This window comes from Pocillopora damicornis, chromosome 8, assembly GCF_964200805.1.
Source record: "Pocillopora damicornis chromosome 8, jaPocDami1.2, whole genome shotgun sequence".
NCBI classification, from domain to species: domain Eukaryota; kingdom Metazoa; phylum Cnidaria; class Anthozoa; order Scleractinia; family Pocilloporidae; genus Pocillopora; species Pocillopora damicornis.
Genome location: NC_142677.1, coordinates 12,928,772 through 12,952,852, shown reverse-complemented (window position 1 = coordinate 12,952,852; position 24,081 = coordinate 12,928,772). Strand labels below are relative to the sequence as shown.

General features: G+C 36.7%; 2 protein-coding genes and 1 non-coding gene across 3 annotated transcripts; 1 reads left to right on the top strand and 2 right to left on the bottom strand.

Annotated features, from left to right (window-relative positions):
* Positions 1 to 436: 436 nt before the first annotated feature.
* Positions 437 to 10,327, top strand: LOC113678754 (dolichyl-diphosphooligosaccharide--protein glycosyltransferase 48 kDa subunit). The gene is made up of 13 exons (XM_027195665.2): positions 437 to 515; positions 1,857 to 2,109; positions 3,162 to 3,272; positions 3,588 to 3,674; positions 3,794 to 3,897; positions 5,074 to 5,168; positions 5,587 to 5,680; positions 6,409 to 6,512; positions 7,479 to 7,523; positions 7,790 to 7,937; positions 8,312 to 8,435; positions 8,727 to 8,833; positions 10,092 to 10,327. Exons 2-13 carry the CDS (start codon positions 1,944 to 1,946, stop codon positions 10,245 to 10,247), a joined length of 1,341 nt encoding a protein of 446 aa, XP_027051466.1. The 5' UTR covers positions 437 to 515; positions 1,857 to 1,943; the 3' UTR covers positions 10,248 to 10,327.
* Positions 10,328 to 11,855: 1,528 nt separating this feature from the next.
* On the bottom strand, positions 11,856 to 21,343 carry LOC113678753 (forkhead box protein J3). The gene is made up of 5 exons (XM_089214030.1): positions 20,909 to 21,343; positions 20,702 to 20,776; positions 20,497 to 20,583; positions 15,977 to 16,310; positions 11,856 to 15,102 (listed from the first exon to the last, which is right to left on the bottom strand). The coding sequence occupies exons 1-5, from the start codon at positions 21,323 to 21,325 to the stop codon at positions 14,429 to 14,431; spliced, it is 1,587 nt and encodes a 528-aa protein (XP_089070156.1). The 5' UTR covers positions 21,326 to 21,343; the 3' UTR covers positions 11,856 to 14,428.
* Positions 21,344 to 22,813: 1,470 nt separating this feature from the next.
* Positions 22,814 to 22,885, bottom strand: Trnae-cuc (transfer RNA glutamic acid (anticodon CUC)). Its single transcript has one exon. It is a non-coding gene; the product is annotated as a tRNA-Glu (tRNA).
* Positions 22,886 to 24,081: the final 1,196 nt, after the last annotated feature.

Genomic DNA, 24,081 nt, shown 5'->3' with positions numbered 1-24,081 from the left:
GCGATCACCAACTTCAAACACACGGCCAACTAAGGGTTGTTTGTCTGAGCGGCATTGTTACTCATGCAATGAACTGCAATCAATTTTATGAGGAAATTTACCAGCAGGAATCAACAATATTGTAGTTAGATGAATTATGCAGTTAGCGCGGCATACAAAAGAGAATAACTGATAGATAGGCTTGTTCAAGAAGCGAACGGATTCTCGTCAAAACAAGGGGAAAAAATGTCCCCTGCAGCAGCAAAACTTATGACAGGGACTATATTGGCCTTTTACCTTAAGTATTACCTAGATTTGTTTATAAAACCCTGCGTTGCTTGCCAAACTCGTATTTGCGTGATGGCAGACGAATTGCCAACGGGCGTTTTCGTTGAGGGGGGAATGGAGATGAGCTGTTTTGTGCCGCCCAAATTCTAGCCGCTCTGTCAAACCGTACATTAAACGAACAACAACCAAACAGCAATACCGCCAACAAGGCCTACCGCGCTTACATCTGCAGCGCTTCCCTTCGAGAGGTGAATCTCTTTTTTTTTTTTTTTTCGCTTTTTCTGCCTTTGTGCCAAACCGGCATGAAAAATAATAACAGCGTCTAATTGACCTTGGGGAGTAAAAACCCCTAAAATTGTCGTCTATTTCGAACTCCCTGTTGAGAGAATCCTAACCTTTTGATGAGTTGATTAAAGCTGAAAGAACAACCTCTAGCTAGTCTCAACGAGAGCTCAACAGTAAATTTTTATACCTCCAACTTTCTATAATCTTCTCGAACACAGGAAGCGTAAATTAATGTGAAAGGACTATATTTTTTTCCAAAAAAAAAATAAAAATAATAACATGTACTAAAATACCTGGGAAGAAGTTCATCAGCTGAAATTGTGAGAATTTCCTTAGGCTATTTGTGAGCGGAAGCTACGATCACAGTTTGTGTTCTGTGTACAATGTGGTCAAACTAAGTAAGGGGTCTCTCTTATGGCGGACATGAAATTGCCTTGGGTGTTTTTCATGAACATTATATTGTTTGATAATTAGTGTCAGGTTCTGGCTCGTTCTCTGAGTTCCTGGTGTTGTAAAATAGCGCTTTGGATGCCGAATTTCAGGACCGATTGAAATTCTGCATTCAAGTTTTAGAAGAAATTCAAACGATGCCGAAATATTATTTCTTTTGCAAGTTCAGCAATATAGCTTAGAAATAACCAGTAACGATAATAAAAGAAAAATCCTTGTATTTCCCTTTTCATTCATTTCCCTACCAAGCATGTTTCACTCGTGCGACGTAACTTCGCAGACGCAACAAAGTATAGTGTCTTCTGTATCAAGGCAAATATTTCAAAGCTTCAGCACATGCAAGCAAGTTCTTGCAGTATTGCTTTGACGCTTATGAGAACGAACAAGATTTATTGAGAGTACAAATGCGGCAATATTTTCATCTAAAAGTGTGTACTGGGCCTAGTTGTTGAAACGGGTGACAACACTATCCAGCGGATAAAATCGCTATCCAGCGGAAAAGTGTTTACAAAACTTACTAAACAGAAGTACTCTTTGAACAACTGCGGTCTGATCTGCTCGCGCGTGTTTCTTGCATTTCTTTCGAGCGTGCGCAACGCAAGGTACTTCTTCCGTGTTCACTTCAGTGAAAGCCCAAATGATCTTATGAGGTGACCTTTTGACTGCGATATTCAAGCGCCTATAACTTGAACGTTTTAATCGTGGATGATGCGATTTTCCAAAAAACGCATTACACGAAATTTCAGAGGAGTACCATCTGTTTCTATGATAATTTACTTCGTATCTCTTCGAACGGTCTTAATTAATTTTTTTTGTTTGTTTTTTTCATTATTTCATTTGAATTTTTTATTTAGTGTGGAGCGAAGGAAACTGGAAACTATAGACGCAGCACTCATGAAAACGAGGCTATTAACAGTGGTCTTCCCTTCTCATCTTCCATCATGGCTTTCTTGAAGGACACGTGTCGTTCTGTAGGATTTTTCATTTCTACTTTGGTTGTTTTGCTGGCCTGCTTTGATCTGACCGAAGCAGGAGGGAAAACCCTTGTCCTTCTTGATAATGCCAACACAAAAGAGACACATTCCATCTTTTTTAACTCTCTGAAAGGTAAGACCAAACTTCATTTGCAAGCAGGGGTTTTTAACAAAGACTTACTTTGGAAGTGTTAAAAATGTTGGGTTTTGGGCACAAAGAGATGAAGTGTATACTATGGGGACACTGGATTGTTTTATATTTTAAGGAAATTCTAGTGTGTAATTTAGATCGATAAATCTAAAATTTGCCAGCTAAACCATCCACCGAGCCCTGTGAATCGATTCAGCTCTAGGATTGCAGAGAGGATAGGCTGAGTGTGCCTGTGCACAAAATTGCATCATAAATCTAATTTAAGTCCTTTATTAGCTAGATATATGGAGTGTACTGAATTTGTAATGAATCTAAAGAAAGGAAAACATTGATTTGCAGGATATGGCCTTTTTGTGTTGTGTTGAGTTGAGAACAATAAACCAAAGATTTTGTTTAACCCTTTGACTCCTAACATTGATTAGCACCTAATTTCTCCTAACATATCACTCTTGAATCACACATCAAAGTTATGGGAATAATGGAAGTTCTTGATTGTTAAACAAATTCTCCTTGCTAGCACCTTAGGAAATGTATAGAGAACAGTATGGAGAATGTGCACACTTATTTTAAGGTGTAGAGGGTTGAACAATATTGTACAAAAAATGAAAAATGAAAAACCTTGATTTTATTATATTCATTTTTTGTGGTACTGACTTACAGTGCAGTACTTGGGTACTTTGACATGTAAAATTGACCAGCATCTAATTTCTCCTTTCAATATCTCCCCTCTTCTACAAATTATGGGCAAGAGAATACAGGAAATTATCACAAACTAAAGGAGCTCTTGATTGTTAAACAAATTCTCCTTGTGAGCATCTTAGAAAGTGTATAGAAAACAGTATAGAGAACATGCATACTGATGTTAGGGTGTAAAGGGCTATGGCTGATAAATTTCAATTATATTCCTTGATTTTACCAATGTCTATTACCTTGTATCATATGTAAAAAATGTGGAACCTCTTGAAATTTGACTGTCTCCTTAAGAACACAATGTAAGGCCTAAACTTGCTTTTGGTATTATATCTTTTTGCTAGAAAGAGGATTTGATCTGGTATTCCGCTCTGCTGATGACTCAAGCCTCTCTCTTGTAAAATACGGAGAATTTCTCTATCAGCATCTTGTGATATTTTCACCATCTGTTGAAGGTTTGTTTACTCCCAACTGCAGAATACAACAATATTTACTTGACAAGTGTTTCACAACACTTGAGCTTTTTATGTTTTCCTATGTTTCCCCCCATGATAATGGCTAAAAAAAACCAATAGAAAATAAACTAATTTTTAGAGTTAACTTTTGAGGAAAAGAAATCTAGGATAACAGTCTTCCATAAATGCCTTTGTGCTTCTTTGATACTGGTTCATTAGAACTATATTACCAGAATAATTTTTACAGATAGAGTAATAAATATTTTTTTGCTTCATTTTGGATTTATGTCTATCTTGCCTTGTCACTTAATTCAGAATTTGGTGGTTCACTGAATGTCAGAGCAATCACTGACTTTATTGATGGAGGAGGAAATGTTCTTGTGGCAACAAATTCTGCAATTGGTAAGTGAGCTGCTCACCCTTTGTTTCAAGTTTGAATAATTATTTAAGTTTTTTTGTTTGTCCTAGTACTAATACAAGCATGAGAACACTAATGTCATTCCTTTTGTTAATTATTGTAGGTGATCCCATCCGTGAGCTTGGAAGTGAATGTGGAGTGGAATTTGATGAAGAGAAAACTTCTGTTATTGATCACATCAACCATGATGTTTCTGATTTGGATCAGGTATTTTCTCGCCCTTTTAAGTAGTTACTTTCAATTTTTGCTGGATAATGAGGATCATTAAACTGCACTTAAATATTGAATCCTTTACTCCCTAAGATCAGTATGAATATTCTCTACACTATACTAAACATCTTTTCAGTGTCACTGACAAGGAGAATTTGTTTGACCATCAAGAAGTTCTCTAGTTGACAATTATTTCCTGTACTCTCTCGACCTTAATGTTTAATTGAATGATAACACTGTGAGGAGAAATCTATTAGATTAAAGATTGGTCAGCCATCCTCCTTTTTTCAGAGGCATTTTGTGATCTTTCATCGGTGAGACTGGCAAAGAAATGTAGGATTTTAAGTAGCTGTTGTGTCCTTAAGCACAGTGTGAATAAAGAGTCACAAAATAAACTGAGAAGATCTAGAAAAGAGGAAGATTACTGTTTTTGTGGATGGAAAAAACCAAGAGCAACTTAAGTTTCACCTGTTTTCATCTGCTCTACCTCTTCGGTGTACTTCCCTGACAATCATTCCTTCCAATAATATTTTCTATTTCTTCCCTTCATTCCCATTTTAAATCAGTAATTCCAGGTTGCTCAGATGACAATCAACAGAAAGCAAGAAGAAATAACCTTATTGATCAAAACTATACCAAATTCTTGAATGTGATTGGTTATCACCAGCCCGATTTGAGCACTAATAGGACAGTATATGCATCATGCTTGTAACTGGGCTGTGTAATAGGACAGTTAAAGGGAAAGTTAACATGTCATGCCTGTGTAAGTGGACAGAACACATCATGTGGGCAGGCTGTTTTCTGGCATTTCACCAAGTTAACTGTTGTTTTTCTTATGAAAACGTAAAACTCGTATCTAGTTTCCTTCTCAAATTTTGTCATAGTTGTGATTAGGTAACAGGACTTCATGTCATCCAATTCTTTCTGTAATCATACTCATGGTTAACAAATTGGACTCCGGCTTTGCAGTTGTCCAATTTTGTCATTCACTCATAAGATTACAGACCAAATTGGACTCCACATGGTCCTATTACCATCATGAATACTTCTCTGTTTGGCCTGAAACCAGCATGAAAAGTGTTCCTCAGCTTACAGGAACCAAAAATCAATGTTTGAGTATCTTGTATGAAGTGCAACACCTTTGTGACTGTCTTTTTGTAATCATATTTCTAGCATACTCTAATTGTTGCCGACCCTTCAAATGTCATCAAGGCTAGCACTGTTACAGGACACTCAGTGACAAACCCCTCATTATTTAAAGGAGTTGGGTAAGTAGAGTTATCTCTGCCAAGATCTGATTTTGATTCTCCCCTTTTTTTTGTTTTTGTTTTTTTTTTCTTCCCTTTAGCTGCTACACAGTTTCCTGCAAATTTGTTACAAGAATGTAGTGTTGGATCAAGATATCTACTTCTTCCTGGAGAGTTTCTTGTTACTATTGTTCTATTCTTGTTACCTGTTTACTGGAATATACACGCAGAACTTAGGGAGGATTTACATGTTAATCACCTCTGGGAGTTAAGGGGTTAAAGTTTACAGAAAACAGACATCTGAGTTGAAGTCTCTTTGTAACTCCTACCATAGCATTTTGTATCTTTTTATTGTCTGAAAGAGAAATGTGCATGTAATAATTTCTGTTTGAGAAGCAAGTGCTGTATGAAAACTTCATTTTGTTTTTCCTTTTGACAGAATGACTGCTGATCCTGACAATCCCCTTGTAATGGAGGTCTTGACGGCATCTTCTACTGCTTATTCATACTACCCTGATGTCAAGATATCTGAGGTACAGTCTTCTAACCTTGACTGGGGGTACTGTGTTATTTTCTTGGGAAAGTGATGCAATACCTCACAGACTCCATGTGGGAATGTTAATGAGTACTGGTAAACTTTTGACAAATTTGTAGGAAATACTTGAGAGTGGCCTGAGATGCAGTTGCTCTCAATTTATGGGGATCAATATCAGTCATGGTCCAGTCATGCTGCAGAAGCTGAGATAAGCTTTCCTAGTGCAGGCCACTTGGTTTGTACTTAAACCCTTTACACCCTAACATCAGTATGCATATTCTCCATACTGTTCTCCATACATTTCCAAAGAGGCTGACAGGGAGAATTTGTTTAACAATCAAGAGTTGGTGATCATCTCCTCTATTCATGCTTGATTCAGGGGGGATATGGTAAGGAGAAATTAGATGCCAGTCACTCTCAGGGTCTAAAGGGTTAACTTCTACCCACTTTTCTGTGACTTGGATGGCCAGATTGTCTGGAAGGGGTAACTTTTCCATTTGGATTACAAAAAAATGACCAAAGGTACTTGTCGAATTGGACAACCAGAGTAAATGTGGAAAGCACACTTCAAAGATCTTGTTATTTTGGAGAAAGGGCATACAAAGGAGATGAGTCAGAATTATTTTTGGTCAGACATCTTCAGCATTTCATATTGAGTAGGGTTGTTTTAACCTTCTTTCTAACATTTACTGATCAACTTAATTAAAGACATGTTTGTATTTTCAGTATCCACATGCTGTTGGCAAGAGCACTTTGTTGATTGCTGGTCTTCAAGCCAGGAACAATGCCAGGGTTGTGTTTTCAGGTTCATTGGATTTCTTCAGTGATGAGTATGTTACCATGTTTACAGTTGATTATTTTGTAAACGTTTCCTACTGTATGTAAACTTGTTATTAAAGCTTTGGTTGAGAAAGCTTCTGCTGAAGGAAATTTGTGAAATGTCATGCAAGAGTATTTTGCATTAGAGAAAAAAATTTTATACATTACACAATGACTGTACTTGAAAGACTTCAGGACTCAAGGTACACATCTTTCAGTGGCCAAATGTAAATATTAAATAAATCTGCTATGATATAACACTGCTATACTCAACTGACCCACCAAGAAATGGACAGTCCCTTCTTATTTTTTCGTCATAAACCAAGAAAAATTTAAACAAAATCACAAATTGCATTGTTGGACTAATGTCTATGAGTTATAGAGAACTCCTAAGTTCAAACCACTAATTCACTGTAATGACAATGAGGATGGTTATGTTTATTATTAATATTACATTGTTATTATCATTCTTATGGCCATGTCCATGGCTTGCTGCCATGTCCACTGAATTTTAGACTTGCATTCTTTTATATGTTCTTTTTTTATTATTCTCTTTGGAAACATTGACTTTTAGACTATGTATCGATCACAAGTCTTTGAAAGATTGAATTCTAAGTTGTTGCTTTTTATGTTGATAATTTTACCAGTGAACTCTTATTTTGCTTTAGCTATGCAAATTCTTTGGAGTTAATATAAATTTGTATATAAAGCACTATTTGTTTTCGTTCTATATCCATTTTTAAATATTCTGACTGAGTTATGAATAAAGTTTTGCCTTTCATTTATTATTATTATTATTGTTATTATTATTATTATTGTTATTATTATTATTATTATTATTGATCAGGTTGATTTGAATTTCATAAGAGTCATGAGACTTGGGTTGGATACAAAATAATGAACATGTACATCAACTGCAAGCTGGACAAGAAAAAATTAAGGCACATTTAGACAATGTATTCATAATTTTTCCACAGATATTTCAACAAGCCTGTGCAGAGTTCCAAAGCTGGTTCCAAACAGTATGTAATTTTAATAATTTCTTTTTTATAAATTCAGTATGGAACCCTGTCATTTATTTCAATGGCAAGGATTCCAAATTTGACATAAACAAATTATAAGAGTTTCACACAGTTGAGTCTAGGCACAAAGCAAGTGGCCAACACCACTAGAGCTTGCCTTTGTTGGGTGCATTTTTTGCTACATGCACTTTTACTACAAATGCTTCTATTTCCCTCTGCAGTCAATAATTTACATGTGTTGTCTGATTGTATTTTTTTGATCACAGGTATGCTAAATCTGGAAACCAAGACCTGGCCATTGCTCTGAGTGAATGGGTTTTCAAGGAGAATGGTGTCCTTCGTGTGGGAGAAGTGAAACATCATCGTGCAGGAGAAGCATCACCTCCAGCTGCCTACACCATTGAAGAGGATGTGGTAATTAGTTTTCTTTGCATCTCAAGTAATGTGCTACAAGGTTCCCTAGAGGCACTGGCTGCCGACATTTTGGGTATGAACGTACTTGTCCTGGTCTGGGAAAAAAAAGAGTAGCCTTTGCCAGCTAAGCCTTTTTTATGGCTGGCAACTAAGAATTATCTGGAGAACACTGTTACTGTGTTCAATGGATGTGGTTTGGACAGGGGTTCTTGAGCTCCTCTGAAGGAGCTAGTGCTTCTGACAGGGAAACTCAGAGAGTCTTAGGGCTCAAGTGTTTCTTTTTTTTTTTTTCTTTTTTTTTTAAATTTATATCAACGTTTGTTCAAACCAAAAATGTTTTACTTACATGTTTTTGTACTTTTTCATCTTTCCAGGTTTATAGCATCAGAATTGAGGAGCTGGTTGATGGAAAGTGGGAATCATTCCAAGGGACTGACGTGCAATTGGAGTTCTTCAGGATTGATCCATTTGTGAGGACAACACTCAACAAGTCAAATGGTATTCTAGTCACAATCTTAAATATTACCTATAATATAATATAACCAATAACAAAGGCCTGTTTGTATTGTGAAGAGTTTATTACAACTTTCAAACACTCTGGTGTATGTTAAAAGAAGTGGAGGCCTAGTGTTTTTCCCCTAATGTTTTCTTTTAAGTGAAACAACAGTTTAAAATGGGGGTAGCAAACAATTTAAATACTGTTTTAGTATCAATGAGCTATTTAATTAAAGTACATGTACATGCAGCTTTTTTTTAACCTCAGTCATGATGTTTCTTTTATGGTTACAGATGGCCTCTTTGTTGCAAAGTTCAAACTGCCTGATGTGTATGGGGTGTTCCAGTTTAAGGTGGAATATAACCGTGTGGGTTACACTTACCTCCACAGCAAAACTCAGGTATTGACATGTATTCTTTTGTTTTATTGCTGTGTGAATTGTTAGTTTGTACCATTTTGGCATATAACTCTTCAGGCACTTAACCCTTAAACTCCCAAGATTTCATTGGTAATTCTCCTAACTGTCTGCCAAATGATTCACATTATGTTAGTTTGGAGAATTTGGTATCGGATCAATTAATTGATATTTTCCTTTATTCTTATCACTTGTCTGCATGATACTGTATAGATATAGTAAGGAGAAATTCTGTCTTGGTCACTCACAGGAGTTAAAGGGTCAAGCTTTTTTTGTGGCACATTTTGTTAAGTGAAAGTGGCTATTTCGACTACAAATTTATAGTTGGAATTAGTTCAATAACTACCATTTTCTTCCCTTGTTACTATGATCACCTGTTTGTAACAATACTGAAAGAGGTGATCACACCATATCTTCCTTTTTCTGCACTGAATTGTTTTTTCTAAGAGAGACAAGCTAATTTCCAGAAGAACTCGGCACTTTTGTTACTGCAGAGTTATTCCAGTTCCATCACCTTCAAGCACTAGCCCTTGTCTACCCAAGACAATTGCCACTAACTGACTATCATCTATGGGTAATAAAAATACCCTTTGTCACTTCAAAAAAATCTAATCTACACCAGTAGTGCCTTACAGGATTTAGAAGGTGTGCCATTCAAGAGGCTTACACATTCCAAAGGCCAAATTGAACCAATTTAACCTCAGCTATTCAAATGCCTGCTGTGATAAGTGACTTGTTTGTGATGCTTGCTCTTGTGCCATTGATTTGTCACTATTCCACCTCTGAACTGTGATAACATTATAGTGTTTTCTCAAGAAAGACCATCATGTAGAAACAGTGTGGTTCGTAATGGGTAATTTGATGTTAACAGCTGAGTTGAAAACATAAATTGGCCACTGTAAAGAGTTAAAGGCTGACGTTTCGAGTGTTAGCCCTTCATCAAAGCAATAGCTGAAGGGCAAATGCTTGAAACATCAGCCTTTTAACTCTTTATTGTGGTCAATTTATGTTTTCAACTCGGTTGTTAACACCAAATTACCTGTTCTACCCTCCCACTGATGTAGCACCACAGTTTCTTTAGAAACTTACCCCCTTTATTGGTTTGTAATGGGTTTCCTGGCTGCCTTTAGTATTTTTTTGTACACCTGTTACTTGAAAATTTAACTTATGCCTACTTAAGCATAAAAGACAAACAGTATCTTTGATGAAAGGCTAATTTCAAGTTTCTCTGGGTTTTTTTCAGGTTTCTGTGCGTCCCAGAGAACACACTCAGTACGAGCGGTTCATTCCATCTGCATACCCTTACTATGCCAGTGCCTTTTCTATGATTTTGGGGTTGTTTATCTTTAGCTTGGTATTCCTACATCATCGAGATGAAGTAAAGAGCAAGGCAGACTAACCAGGCCCTTCTTAAGCTTGGATTCATCACCATTTGTAGATTTTTTTTTAAGTCAATAAAATCTGTAACTTGTTACCCAATTTAGAACTCTTTAATTGCCCCACTGCTGCTTCAGAACATGTCCATATCCCACCCCACCATATCCCACCCCTCATGAATATGTAAATTCTCCATACTGCTCTTTATACATTCCCTATTGTATTGCTAACAAGAGTTTGTTTGACAATCACTGGCTTCTAAATGTTTGCAATCATTTTCGTTCCTCCAATGACCTTGGTGTTTGATTCAGTGATGATATGTTGTAAGGAGAAATTAGGTCCCAGTTACTCTTACGCGTTAGAAAGTTTAGGCCTGAGATAAACATTATCATGCACAAAGGGTTCTAAAGAGGGCATCTGGTAGGGGCTGGCAAAAAAAGAATCCTTATACAAACGTACTCATTTGCTCTCCTCAAAGTCTTTTGCCTTATTTCACAAGCACTAGGCTCAGTAAACAGTTGATTTTCTAGAAGTGAACCTGTTCTCCTTTCCCAAATTAATACCTTTTTCAGTGGAGCAAAAACTAAACTCAAGAAAAAAAAATCAAGTCACCCCCAACAACAACACCACAGGGATATTATTTCTAGTTTCACTTCAGTTAATCACCAAACTAATGATGTGCACAATGTTAACTTTCATCATCTGGGGACAATTTCTGAATCTATAGGATGAAAGATTAATAATAATTTTGGAAGATTACAGCAGTCTACAACTTCTAAAAATGAAATTTCAACAGAAGTCCAATGATAAAGGAAGGTCATATTTTTGATACATTTGAAGTGAGATTATGCTGACAAAGCAACATAATGGCATTATTATCATTATTATGGCTCCTATGGACACATAAGGATGTAACAAATAAGTGACAGAACAAGGTTGACTTTCATTAGTAATAACATGAGCATGCAGATATGTAACATAAAAGTATCACTGGAATTTGGAAGCACTCTTTGCAGTAATGAACACCACCTTAAGCAGTAGTGAAAATTAAGCCAGAAAAAAAATTCAGGCTTGTACAAGATTTGGACCCATGACCTCCATAAAACTGGTGCAGTGCTTTACCAATTGTGCAACATACAAGACATTAATGATGCATACTGAAAAACTGGCCCTGCTTGGTTAAATGGTGGATAACACCATCTCACAGACAAATCACAAGTCAGAGCATAGCCCAAGGCATTTTGTTAAAAATATCCCCTGAATGTCAATTTATCTGTTGGATGGCATTATCTGAACAACTGAACACTGATTTTTATTTGATGACGATGGCCTTAGGCTATTATATAGCAAGTGTAAACAAGGCTTTATTCTCAGCCACCCATCCCACTCCCATGAGTGACCAAGACAGAATTTCTCCATATAGTGTCAATACAACATAGAGCAGACAAGTGGTGAGAATAAAGTAAAATGTCATTTAGGGATTGTTAGTTGATCAAATACCAAATTCTCCAAACCAACATCATAGGAATTGAATTGCAGACAGTAAGGAGAATTACTAATGAGATCTTGGGAGTGAAAGGGCTCATTATACTTTTCCAACTGAGTTGACCAATTGAACCACACAGTCTAATTTTGTTCCTTGTGTGTTTAATAATTTTACACCTCGCCACATTATGATGGAAACCTAAGCCATATTTATGCAAAGGTAAGAAATATGGATAAAAATATGAAAAAAATGTGCATGTATGTACAAAATAATATAAACATCACAAAACACTAGTCTACCTCTTTATGGACTACAGGTTGATCAATTTTCATTATTAAACTTATCAGGTAAGTCCTAGTTACAACACATGCTGTAAATATATTATTAATACTTTTGTATTGTTTCATCATAGCCCCTCAGATAGGAAAGAGAGGGGGAAACTGTTAATTTAACCTGTATTTAAAATGGACCTTTATCCTAGATGGCAACCACCTTAAAAAAAAAAGTAATTGATAGGAAAAGAAATTGTCATCTAAATATTGTGATCATTTCAGGGTTTCTAACAGTTTCCTGTGCAGTTAACAAGTCTGGTGATTGTAATTTTCCATTGCCATTGAAGACACAGGTCCTTTGACAAAGTGCTTGAAAGAAGGCTCTGGGTGACCGCTAACTCTCCAGTGAAATTTTCCCCTTTTTTAATTATACATCAAAGCTGGAACATACTAAGCATTATGCTTTACATTCCTCTGGCTGGGTGAAACAATATCACAAAGGAAAGTTGTTCTTACACATGGCTAGACCCTAAAAATGGTTTCCATGACTCTTGGGGGCAGCTTTTTAATTGCATACCCCCATTACTGACTTTGCTATGAATATTTGGCAATCTATCTAAAAACAGTGTTAATTCTCAAATTCTAAACTATTGCACATGATAAACATGCTTGGTTTCATTGTGTGTGATAAGGGTATGATTGTGAGGGTCAGCTATCTATAATTAGTTACCAAAGGTGAGCAGGAAGCTGCTGTAACACATTGCGGGGACATTGCAGTGACTTAGAGATTTTGGTCTGTGACAGGGCTTTGTAGCTGCTATGCATTGCACAAATTCTAGCAGGAATTCTTATGATAATCATTGTAATAATAGGAGTCATAGTTGCATGATTTGGAAGAAGTATGCACAAAACCATTTAACAGAGATACCCATCTCAGGGACTTGTCACCTAGTGTGTTCCGCACTGTATGCAATTGCATATACAAATCTGGCTTTTGATCTGAAGTCACCATGGAGACTAAATTCCAACTGCACCTTCGATACTATTGTTAAATGTACATGAGATCACCACATACACCTAATGACAATGTGGAACCAATCACACTGCAGACCTGAAATGGAGTATTTTTACCTTCTGACACTTGAAACAGTCAATGCCCTTTCTAACTTTCTAAGTTTTTTGGGTGCAACATGATTGGTTTTTCACTGCCAAAGTTACCTGGGCATGGCAGTCTTGTTACAAAGGTTAAGTCCTACCAAAACTGAATTAAAAACTAGCAAAAGACATCTTCTGTTTTAATATTCACAATTTAAAGATTCTATTTGGAGGATACTGTTCACATTGACTTGCAACTAAAACTATGTGGTAAGAACACAAGAGCAAATCTCAAAAAATGCACCTTAAAATACCCATCATGGGTCCCTGGCATATGTATATGGCTCAATTAAGGATAATTTTGGGACAGCAACCCCTAAAAATATTTTTTCAGAGCCCTCATTGAACAATGCACCCAGTCTGCAACAAAATAAAAATCAACAAGCAGTTGAGTGGGCCATGAGATTGTCGGTAAATAGAATAACACCTTTACTTCTATGAGGTGTCTTGAGGATGATACTACAAGCAGGTACATGTAAAACTCATTTCTTGTCACGGCTAAAAATAAAAAAAACTGCTATAACCAGTCATTCATTCTTACTATTGTGACACAGTCATCAAAAGAGGTTTGATGCATGTCAAACAGCATACCTTCTAATTGAAGGTAAATTCTTCTCTTAGAGAAAATGTCACAACATTAACTGGTCATGATTCATCATTATCATTCACCACAGTTTCTTGGTGATACTCGATATTTTTTTCATAATTGTAAACCTAGAAGTTGTAAGTGGGAGAGGGCTTGTCCATAAAGTTATTATCATCATTGTAGACATTGAAGAAGTTTGCTACAGGCCCCTGGACCTTGCATCCAAAACTTTGAGAGGGAATAGGATTTTTTTGTTGGATTTACGGGAACAAACTTTGAGTATAATTCAAATACTAGAATATTACTAATTGGTCCAATACAATCACAGAGAACACTCACACTATAATAAATTTGAGCACTTCCTCAATGAGAATGGTAATGTTCCTTTTCATCCAAGTCAAAATAAATAATTTTGTAGGAGTCCTGGATAAAAAGGAAACCAGAGTTCTCAAGGGGGGTTGGGTTTGCCTAGATGGTGAAGTTTACCTCCCCCCCCCACCCCTACATCTCTAAGGTATGTTTAAAAGCCATTTCACCTTTCATATTTAAATAATTTTTACTTTAAACTACTAGTGTACATACTCTAAAAAACATGTTATGTCAATGAATGCTTTCCATTCCTGAACTTTGCTTCATCTTCTGTCCTTCCCTCCCAATAATAATTACAAATATCACAGTTGCTACCCTGCTACCTGTATACAGACTCATAGCAATGAATCCCAGTCAAATTCCTCATCCTCATCATCATCCATTAGTGCTGGTGCTCTTGTCCCAATCATTGTATGCTGATTACCAGTCTGACCCACTGTGGGTTGATTATTAATTGACGTCACTTTGATGCCTGGGATGGAGTGCTGTGAACTGCCACTAAAACTTGCCGAACTGCTGTAACTATGCTGAGAACCTTGTAAAGGGGAGCCTCCAGATGTAAACTGGGGATTGCTTACTTGAAGCATTCCTTGTGGACTGCCCATCATATTGCTACTGTTGGACGAGGATGGGCTTATTCCCCTCATGGAGTTAGAATCAGGGATAAAGCCTTGCTGGTGAAGATATTGACTAAATGAAAAGGCAAAATCCTGCCACTGATTCTGATCCACTCCCATATTTTGCAGATCAGCAGATTTCATACTTTCCATCAAGACTTGCCATGTACCAAGGTCAAAGTTTTGAAAACTTCTAGTGTTAAGGCTTTCCAAGAGTAGTTCCATATTTTGAAGTAGATTATTTTGTTGTTGCTGCTGGTGGTGTTGTTGCTGTTGTTGTTGTTGTTGTTGACGCTGCTGTTGTTGTTGAAGTTGTTGCTGCTGCGACATTTGTGCAGACGCAGCTAGGTTCTGGCTGCCTGCAAAGATACTGGCACCTATGCTTCCACCACCTACAAATTAAGAAAATTGTTCATTCACTTATCTGACCATTCATCTATCTAACTCTTCATTTTAAAGAATTAACAGTCATCAACATCATCAAGACAGTGAGGGTTTAAATACGGTAATATAAATTGTAACAGGAAAACATTGTTAACCCTTAAACCCCCATGAGTGATGAGCATGATAAGCATCTGACTTCTCCACACAGAATCACCCCTGAATCAAACATTAAGAACAAGAGAATAAAAAATGATCACAAACTCAAGAAGCTCTTGATCATCACAGAAATTCTCTCAGTAAACAGCATAGGAAATGTATAGGAAGGAGTATAGAGAACTTGCATACTGATGTAAAAGTGAGAGGAGAATGTTATCCTTTTCTGAGTAAACTATAGCTTAGGCCAGTGAAAGTTAACAACAAGATTTTTTTGTAGCAGGTGGAAAATTCTTCAACCGCCGATGGCAAATTAACACCCAGTCAATTCTATACTGTGACACTCAGGTCCATTTTTTTCTCTGTAGTTATCTAACCCTCAAGATCTCATAAGTAATTCTCCTTGCAGTCTGCTATACAATCCTTCTGATGCTAGTTCTGAGAATTTGGTATTGGATCAACCAATAACACCTAGCTGATATTTTTCTTTATTCTCGTCACTTGTCTGTTGATATTGCATTGATATTGTAAGGAAAAATTTTGTCTTGGTCTCTCTTGGAAGTTGAGGGGTTAATATCCATAACAACAAATGACAATCTGTAAAAAGAAATACTGGTATTTTTTTTCTAAAAAATTTGGCGTAAATTTTGATTGAAAAGAATGTGATGGATACCTTATTTTGAACTAATTTCCACATCACACTTCATTACCATATGACTCGCTACTCACCATAACTGTCCCCTCCATGTGATGCATCGAAAACAGATTTGTAAAGATTTTTAAATGATGCACTGAGATCTTCGAAGGCAACCTCTGAGAAAATCTTCCTTGGAGGTTCTCCATAGCTCTGTGAGGTGCCAAATCCACCTACATTAGTGTTAGGCGATGACCCAGGGGATATCCCAGCTGACATTCCCAGGAAACCCTGGTTAGTGGGAGATGAACCATAATATCCTGCACTGGCATGCAGCGAGGCTAATGTTGGAGATGATGGTGATCCACATGGCGAGGACTGAGGGCTAATTGGTGAGACACGACCATCTTCAGGCCCATATGGAGATAACTACAAGGAATAAAAAAAGAAATTTTAAATAAAGTAAAAGCCAAGTAACTTAATGCTAGAATTAACAGAGCTATGGGTATAAAAGCAATGAATATAATATCAAAAAATATGATGTTGCAAGCTTTGAGACACTGTCTCATTTTCAATAACTTTTGAATGAGTTATCTTTCCATTTACATGTCTTAAAATGAAAAAAAAAAAAAAAAAAGTTGGATTTTCTAGTCAGTAGCATCTTACTAAGATCAGGGGGTGGTGCCAGGTTGCTCTTACTCTCTAAGTTATTTTAATAGGGAGGGAAGGAGTCATGTGTCCTTTAACCCTAATTTCTCCTGGAATATCACCCCTGAATCAAACATTAGGCTCATGCAAATAAGGGAATTTGTCATCAACTATGGAAGCTTTTTATTGGTAAGCAAATTTTCTTTGTCAGCACCTTAGGAAATGTGTACAGAACAGTATTGACATAATATATACATAAATTCTATCACTTGGATTTGTATTTACAATTTTTCATGTGCCTAAAGTTAGCTTGAGTGTTATTCTAGGTGGGTCAAATGTTAGATGTAAAAACTATCACATACTCATTCACAAATTATTTATGGTCTCTGAATAATTTTGTCAATAGAACAAATTTATGGTGACAAAATAAGTAAATTTACAATATTACAGGGGACTAACTAAGGATATAGCATGTTAACATAAACATTAACAATTTACCTATAATCTAATAATTTTGTTAATAGGACAGATTTATTGTGACAGAATAAGTGAATTTAAAATATCATATTGGACTAACTAAGGATAGAAGATGTTAGCAGCTAAAAAACCCCTAGAATTATTATTTTTTTCAGGTCCTACTTACAACTACTAGTTTCAGTAGTGTTCTTAGCTGTGAGGATCTTCTAATTTCATCTTTCCACCGCAGTGCAAATATGTGAATTTTCATATATCTAAAATCTTCATTCACTCGGATGTTTATTTGTACCCAATTCATTGACCAGCTCCCAGTTGGCTTGTTAGCTCAATTGGTAGAGCGCTGCACCGGTATCGCAGAGGTCATGGGTTCAAATCCCATACGGGCCTGCAATTTTTTTTCAGGTCCTACTTACAACTACTAGTTCCAGTAATGTTCTTAGCTGCGAGGATCTTCTAATTTCACCCCTAGAATTAGTTAAAACATTTCAGAAAAGCTTGACCTTTGAATGATTTGTTGAGTGACAATACAATAGTCTTCTAAAGATAGAATGTCAAAGAGTTTTCTTTTTATTGCCTTTCTGGACTCATTTTTTGAAAGATTTCTTAATTTTACAAGCATCTCATTTCAAACTTTTGTTCCAATTCTGGAAAAAGAATGTTGTTGACTTGATAGTCTAGAACTTTGTTTACAAAAGTTGTTAGAAGCAGAAGATTGGGTATTAAAAGAATGGATCTGAGAAATATCTTGGAAGAGTTCTTGAATGCTGTAAGGTACATTTTTATGTCTGATGTCAAACATCAAATTTGCTGTAAATTCATAGTAGGAGAATTGTTATGGTAAAATTGCGGCATTGGTAAATAGAGGAATTGTATAGTAGTTGCCATCAGAAAGAAAAGAAAACAGAGAGCATGTTTTTGGTGCTTACAAAGATTGCCAAGGTACAATTTACATGCTTGGCCTCAAGCTATCATGCTTCAAGTTAGATACGGTGTAGTAAGGGTGTGTCTTGGTACAAAAGATTGTAATTTAGAGATCAGTCCAATAGTTTGACTAATTTTGATTGCTACATGGTTAATATGTTGTTTCCAAGACAGATGATTGTCAATTAGAGTTCCTAGATATCTCTCAAAGTCCTTGCAATCCAAAGCTACCCTCTTCTTGAGTTCATTATCAAATATCATTATTCTGGGATGGTAAGTAAGTTTTCTTTAAGCAGGACAAAATATGATGAAATTTGTTTTCTCTTTATTTAAGGTTAACTTATTTGCCATCAACCAATCACACAGTTTGCAGAGTTCCTGTCTCACAACTTCCTCTAATGATTTTAGGTTTTTGTCAGCATGATGTTTGTGTTGTTAGCAAACAGAAAAAAATCAAGTTCATCAGAGGATTTGTATACATCACTGAAATAGATTAGAAACAGTAGCGGGTCAAGGACTGACCCTTGTGGTACACCACATGTAGTGTTGGTTTTTGTGGATATAGGCAAATCAATTTGAGTTTTCTGGGTTATGCCTCGCAAGTAAGATGGAAAACCACCTATTTATTACACCATGGAATTCATAATTATCCAGCTTTTGGAAGAGAATATTATGATCGACAGTGTCAAAAGCTTTTTTAAGTATCAAGAATGTGCATATTGATGTAAGGGTAGAAAGGATTTAGATCCCACATATTCGAATGACTATTACTTTCCTTGAAAATACTGCTTTGATTTTTGTCCTACATCTTCATTTCAAATAATTAGCTACCAGTATGTTAAGTTTGTCACTTCATTACCAATTGAGCACACTATTGGAATCTCACTTTCCCAGCACCCTGTCAATTCAACAATCTTACATTTTGAGTCAACTATTGTGGCCTAAGTGAAGGTATAGTACTTTTCCTGTTATATGATCCAAGTTTTTCACTTTCACCTCAATAAAGGGTTAACATGTCAACTTTAGAAACTCTTTATGGTAGCCAACTTATGTTGTCAACTCATTTGATAATTAAATTATCTTGTAATACCCCACCAATGCAGCACCACAATTTCTTTAGAAACTAGCCCCCCTTTATGTTATATTATTAAAACCACGGCATTTTTAAGACTCTAACACCACTGATGCCAACACATTCCAACCTGAATTTTTTGTTTTCCTTTTAGTCTATAATCTTTCAATATAGCTTAGGCTTTAGAGAAATTTCTCAGAAATTTTCAAAGGTGCCCTTCTTTTCATTTACTTAACTTAGGGTGCTGTCTCTGTGAAGGAAAGGATAAACAAGCAAATTTTCTATTTTGAAGCACAGGTTATTAAATTAATTTGCAAGATAAAATTTAAAAATATAAAAACCTAACAAACAACTGGCATTGACAATCAGATTTGAGAACCACAGATGCAATATTAGTTTCCTTTCTAGAAAATGTCTTACACGTGGCATCAGCAATTTGTAATTAGCAACACAAATAATCTCATAAACCTCAAATTCACTTAGCTGGCAAAACCTCACATGAATATTAATTCATGTGTATTACACAGAGGCAGAAGAAATTATAAGGAACAACTCCAAATGCCATCAATGAAATAAACTCAATTTGTGACAATATCAGAACATTTGCATCATCTTCAAAATCGATTTTTTCTGCATGAAAATAGCTTCATAAATTACTAATGATAAGACTTTTCAATGATCACCTAACTAGTTCGAAAGCCTCATCTATTGCTTCGATGAAAACAATGAAAAGTTAACCTTTTAGCCTAAGAAATAAAAGACAAAGAAGGCGGAGTCATGTGTGAGTTAACCTCTTTGCTTTAAACGGAATTGTTTCGACGCACGCAATCGATTCGACCCCTTCACATTTTGACTCTAAAGGGAGTCAGTAGGATAATGCAAATTACTCAAGGGATTATCATAAGATTGCAAATAAAATACAAATGAAAACCCGAATTTTCTCCGGGCGCTTGTCCTAGTAAAGATTTTTCTTTCCTTAAGATCAAGGCATGACTTTACTTCAGATGCTTTATTGATCTATTTTTAACGTAAAAGAATTCGTGACCTTATCATCTACTCGGTCTCTATCACACATTTTCTTGGGACAAATGAAATCAACAACGTGAAAATTCGATCGTCGATGATAAATCGAGCTGTAAAGATTACATTCGTCCATTACACTTGTCAAGGCGTTGAAATGAGTCACCGGTTTAACATTACAGGCAAGGAAATTATCGACAGGATGTTTTGAGACTTTCCGTGAATCACGTTATATCATGCTCCAAACTGCTTACAATAATATGAGAGGAAAAAATGTACCGATTGGGACATGAGTAAACGTAAACATGCATGAAAATGAAACCAGCGTTTCGATCGTGTCATAAAACATAAAAACTATAAAAATTCGATGTTTTACAAACCCCCTACATAAGCTTTAAAAAAACACTATGTTTACAAAATCTGTGCTTGCAACTACGTTAGCGCCATGTTTCGTATTGCGAAGTGGTGTGATCTTACCCTAGAATCGCTTGGCCGTCTTTTCCTGTTTTGCCGGGAATGTGCACTGTCATCTTGTGGATTCTGGTCTATCGCCCAATATGAACCCTAAATTATCGCAAAAAATTATTTTAACACGTAAAACTAACAAAGATATTGCGATCAACTCTAGTATCAATTCACAACAGAGGTCTGACTACAATCAATACGCATGCATATGATGTACCTTGCCAGGGTCGTCTTTGCTTCTGGGCACTTTCATAAAGCACTTATTGAGTGACAGATTGTGTCGGATCGAATTCTGCAGGTAATAAAAACAATCTGTATTTACTACCGAATTCAATAACGGGTAATCACTGAAATAATCGCCTAGAAAGTTTAATATTCAGTGGTTATCCAATTTTCGGCGACAATGTCTTACAATACCATATACCTTCCATCCGTTTCCAGCTTCTTTGTAATACGGGAACTTATCGCAGATCCATTGATATATCTCACTCAGCGTCATCTTCTTCTTCGGTGAGCTATTTATTGCAAAAGTGATCAAGTTTGCGTAAGAATATGGTGGTTTGCTTTCGCGCGTTTTGTGTTGTTGTGCCTCCTCATCGTCTAAAGTCGCGTTCGGATCGAGCGGTGAGCTCGGCGGTTTGCGAAATGGACTCTTGTCCCGATTTGGATCGTTATTGTTGTTCGACATCTTGTTGGCAGTGTTCAAAGCAGTGCCAACACTAAGCTTTGGTAGCCAGTCCATGGCTGTCAGGCTACTGTTGAGGTCCGCCATGATTGCAATGGCGTTCTTGCCAACCGTAACGTTGCAGGGGGTGGTGGAGCAAAAAAACCCACCACGCATGTCTCCTACTATGTGTGAAGCTCGAAGAAACGTCATCAGTGACGTCAAAAGATGACCCTTAGTGGCGTGAAACATATCTCGTCTATTACGTATGCCTTAATTTATATAAATTTTAAGGGTTGTTCAAAGCACAAATGCCTTTTCCCAAAATTCTAGAGCAGCAATTATTACTTGTGCCAGTATATCATACGCGCCATATAACAGACATGTTGATACATAGAATTCTTAACCGACGTTGTTTTGCAAGCTGAACGCCCTCGAGAAAAAGGTATATTGCAGAGATATATTAATTGCAATTTTCTTTAACAGGGTTTTTTTTCTTTAACCCTTTACAAGAAGTTTAAATAAAGTACTCTTCCAATATGCCTTTCCTGATCTCTCATGCAAGAATTTATTTCTCTGTATAACTCTCTTTCTACTAGGCCCATCCATGGATAAAACTCCTTGTGGAGTACACATGCACATGATACCCTATTTCAAACAGCATAAATCATTTCAAGTATTTATCCAAGTCATATTCACTTAATGCCAGCTGACGTCATCTTTGGGCGTGAGAGTTTCGAGAGCAATGATTCAAACTTTGACCTTCTCCCACACTAAGAATGGTAAGTCAGTCGTGCGATCAACGAGTCCTTAAACCTTGGCGGGTTTGAATGCGTTAGTTTCAGTTTGTTATGTAGTTTGAATGTTTCTATGGAAACAATATCTTGCTAGGAACTTCTGAATGTCCTTTACCTTGGCTTAAAGTCGGGGAATATTCACCGGAAGTCGATTGTATTAAATTTTAGATAATTTCAGGTGAATTACCAAGTTTATTGTTTTGTTGTCCGAGCCCTGTTTTCATTTTCTCTCCCTCTGTCTCCAAGGTAATTTGATGAGACCAGAAATGGTCGTATTTTTTTTCTTAGTCCACTCTTAGAGAGACAATGCCCCATCAAAGCTTTTGAAAGAAGGTGTATTTCAAGAGGGAAAAGGTTTCCAACTTCCAGGCCTTCCTTCTCCTAATCGCATGAACTTTAGAACTCTGAGCCACTTAATCTTTAACTCAATTGCCTTAGACGTGCGCCGAGAACTTTGCTGTAATCAACATTCAAAAAATGAGCAAGTTTGTTTGAAATATTTTTGAAACTCGAACGGTCGCGGGTATCGCGCGCGATAGGCGCACCCACGTATGTTGACTGAACCAGCTATCCAACGGAATTAACCAGATCATTTCTTCGCTTTAAAATTTTATGGGAGGCTCACGTATACATCACTCTATAAACAGAAATGTAATGCACTCGTGAAGTTGAAAAAAAAAGCTGAAATTGGCGGGCAGCAAGAATCTAAAAATATACACGCGAGAAGTGTTTCTAGAAAAAAACGCTTTCGACGAGGTTACCGACGAAGTAGTGCAAACAAAAATTTAAAAATTATTACAAGAAAATATTTTAGAAGAATGAACAATGGTCCAAAAAATTTTATGAGGCGAAAAAGAAAATAGATTTGTTCCCACACCGGGAATCGAACCCGGGCCACGGCGGTGAGAGCGCCGGATCCTAACCACTAGACCATATGGGACACACAATCATCTCATGTGAAATAAGTTCTATATAATCCTTTTGTTGTTTAAGAGCTCCATTCTTAAACATTTTTCAAAAACGAGAGGGTGTTGCCCTTTTTAAAAGTTTATTTTACCTCTTATTGTATAGCTGATAGTGCCCGTTAGCAAGATGATGCGAACCCTATGTGCTGATTGGCTACCAGAGAAGGCAAGATAAGCCCCAGAAGGGATTGCCCGTTTTGATCCCGCGCAAGGAAGAAACAAAAACGCGTGTCGCGGACTTAAAAGTTCGTAATTCTTTCGACAACGTCGGCAATGGAGTAGAGGTAAGGGATAGGAGACAATGAAAAAAATTTGTTAAATGAAAAAGGAGCACACATCATTTCACTTGGCTTTCCTTCAAATGTTCCCAGCGTTTGAAAATGATTAAGTCATTCTAGATTCTTACTAAGGCGGAATTAATTTAAGAAAATCTGTTACCAACAGTCATTATCTTGAGTACTATCTTGAGTTAAGTGAGTAAAATCAGTCTCACCAAAATACTTGGCTGTAAGACGCACCCTGAGTTTGACATCAATTTTCCATGAGGGACCAGGCTTTTCTCGTAAAAACCCGTGCGTCTTATAACGATATACCTCACTACGAAAGAGCATTTTTTCCAGAACAATATCAAATCCTATCCTGTGTAAAATTTTGCATCGAATTTTACAGAAAGACTCTCGTTGAACTTAGAGTTTAAGAACTGAAATATCAGCCGACAGTTCCGAGTTTTACTTAAACAATCCGAAGCCGTGGCTTGATTATCCAGTCCTTGAATTCTTATATGGGCCTTTCAAGGGGGTTACCTTTTCGGCCTCCTGGGTTGAGCCCATAAACAGGGAGAGAAAGGAGGAATTTAGTAACTGGACTTATCATGGGATTGATAGATTATGATCGAGGATCAAAGCGTTCTAGTTTTGATAGTCGCAACACTTCTCAGCTTGCTTGCTTGCTTACTCAACGCATGATATGTACACTTTTGTTGTCAGTCTTGACGATTTCAGTTTCAGAAGAAATGGCCTAAACGGCCTGACACGAAGGCTACAACTTAACTCTTACGACTAAAGTGAAGATGCCTCTCAAGGCGTGTTCAAGACCATATTGCGGAACTTACAATCATGCAATATCTGTATAGCCCATTACCGAGGGTCTCTCATTTAAGTTACGACGTCTT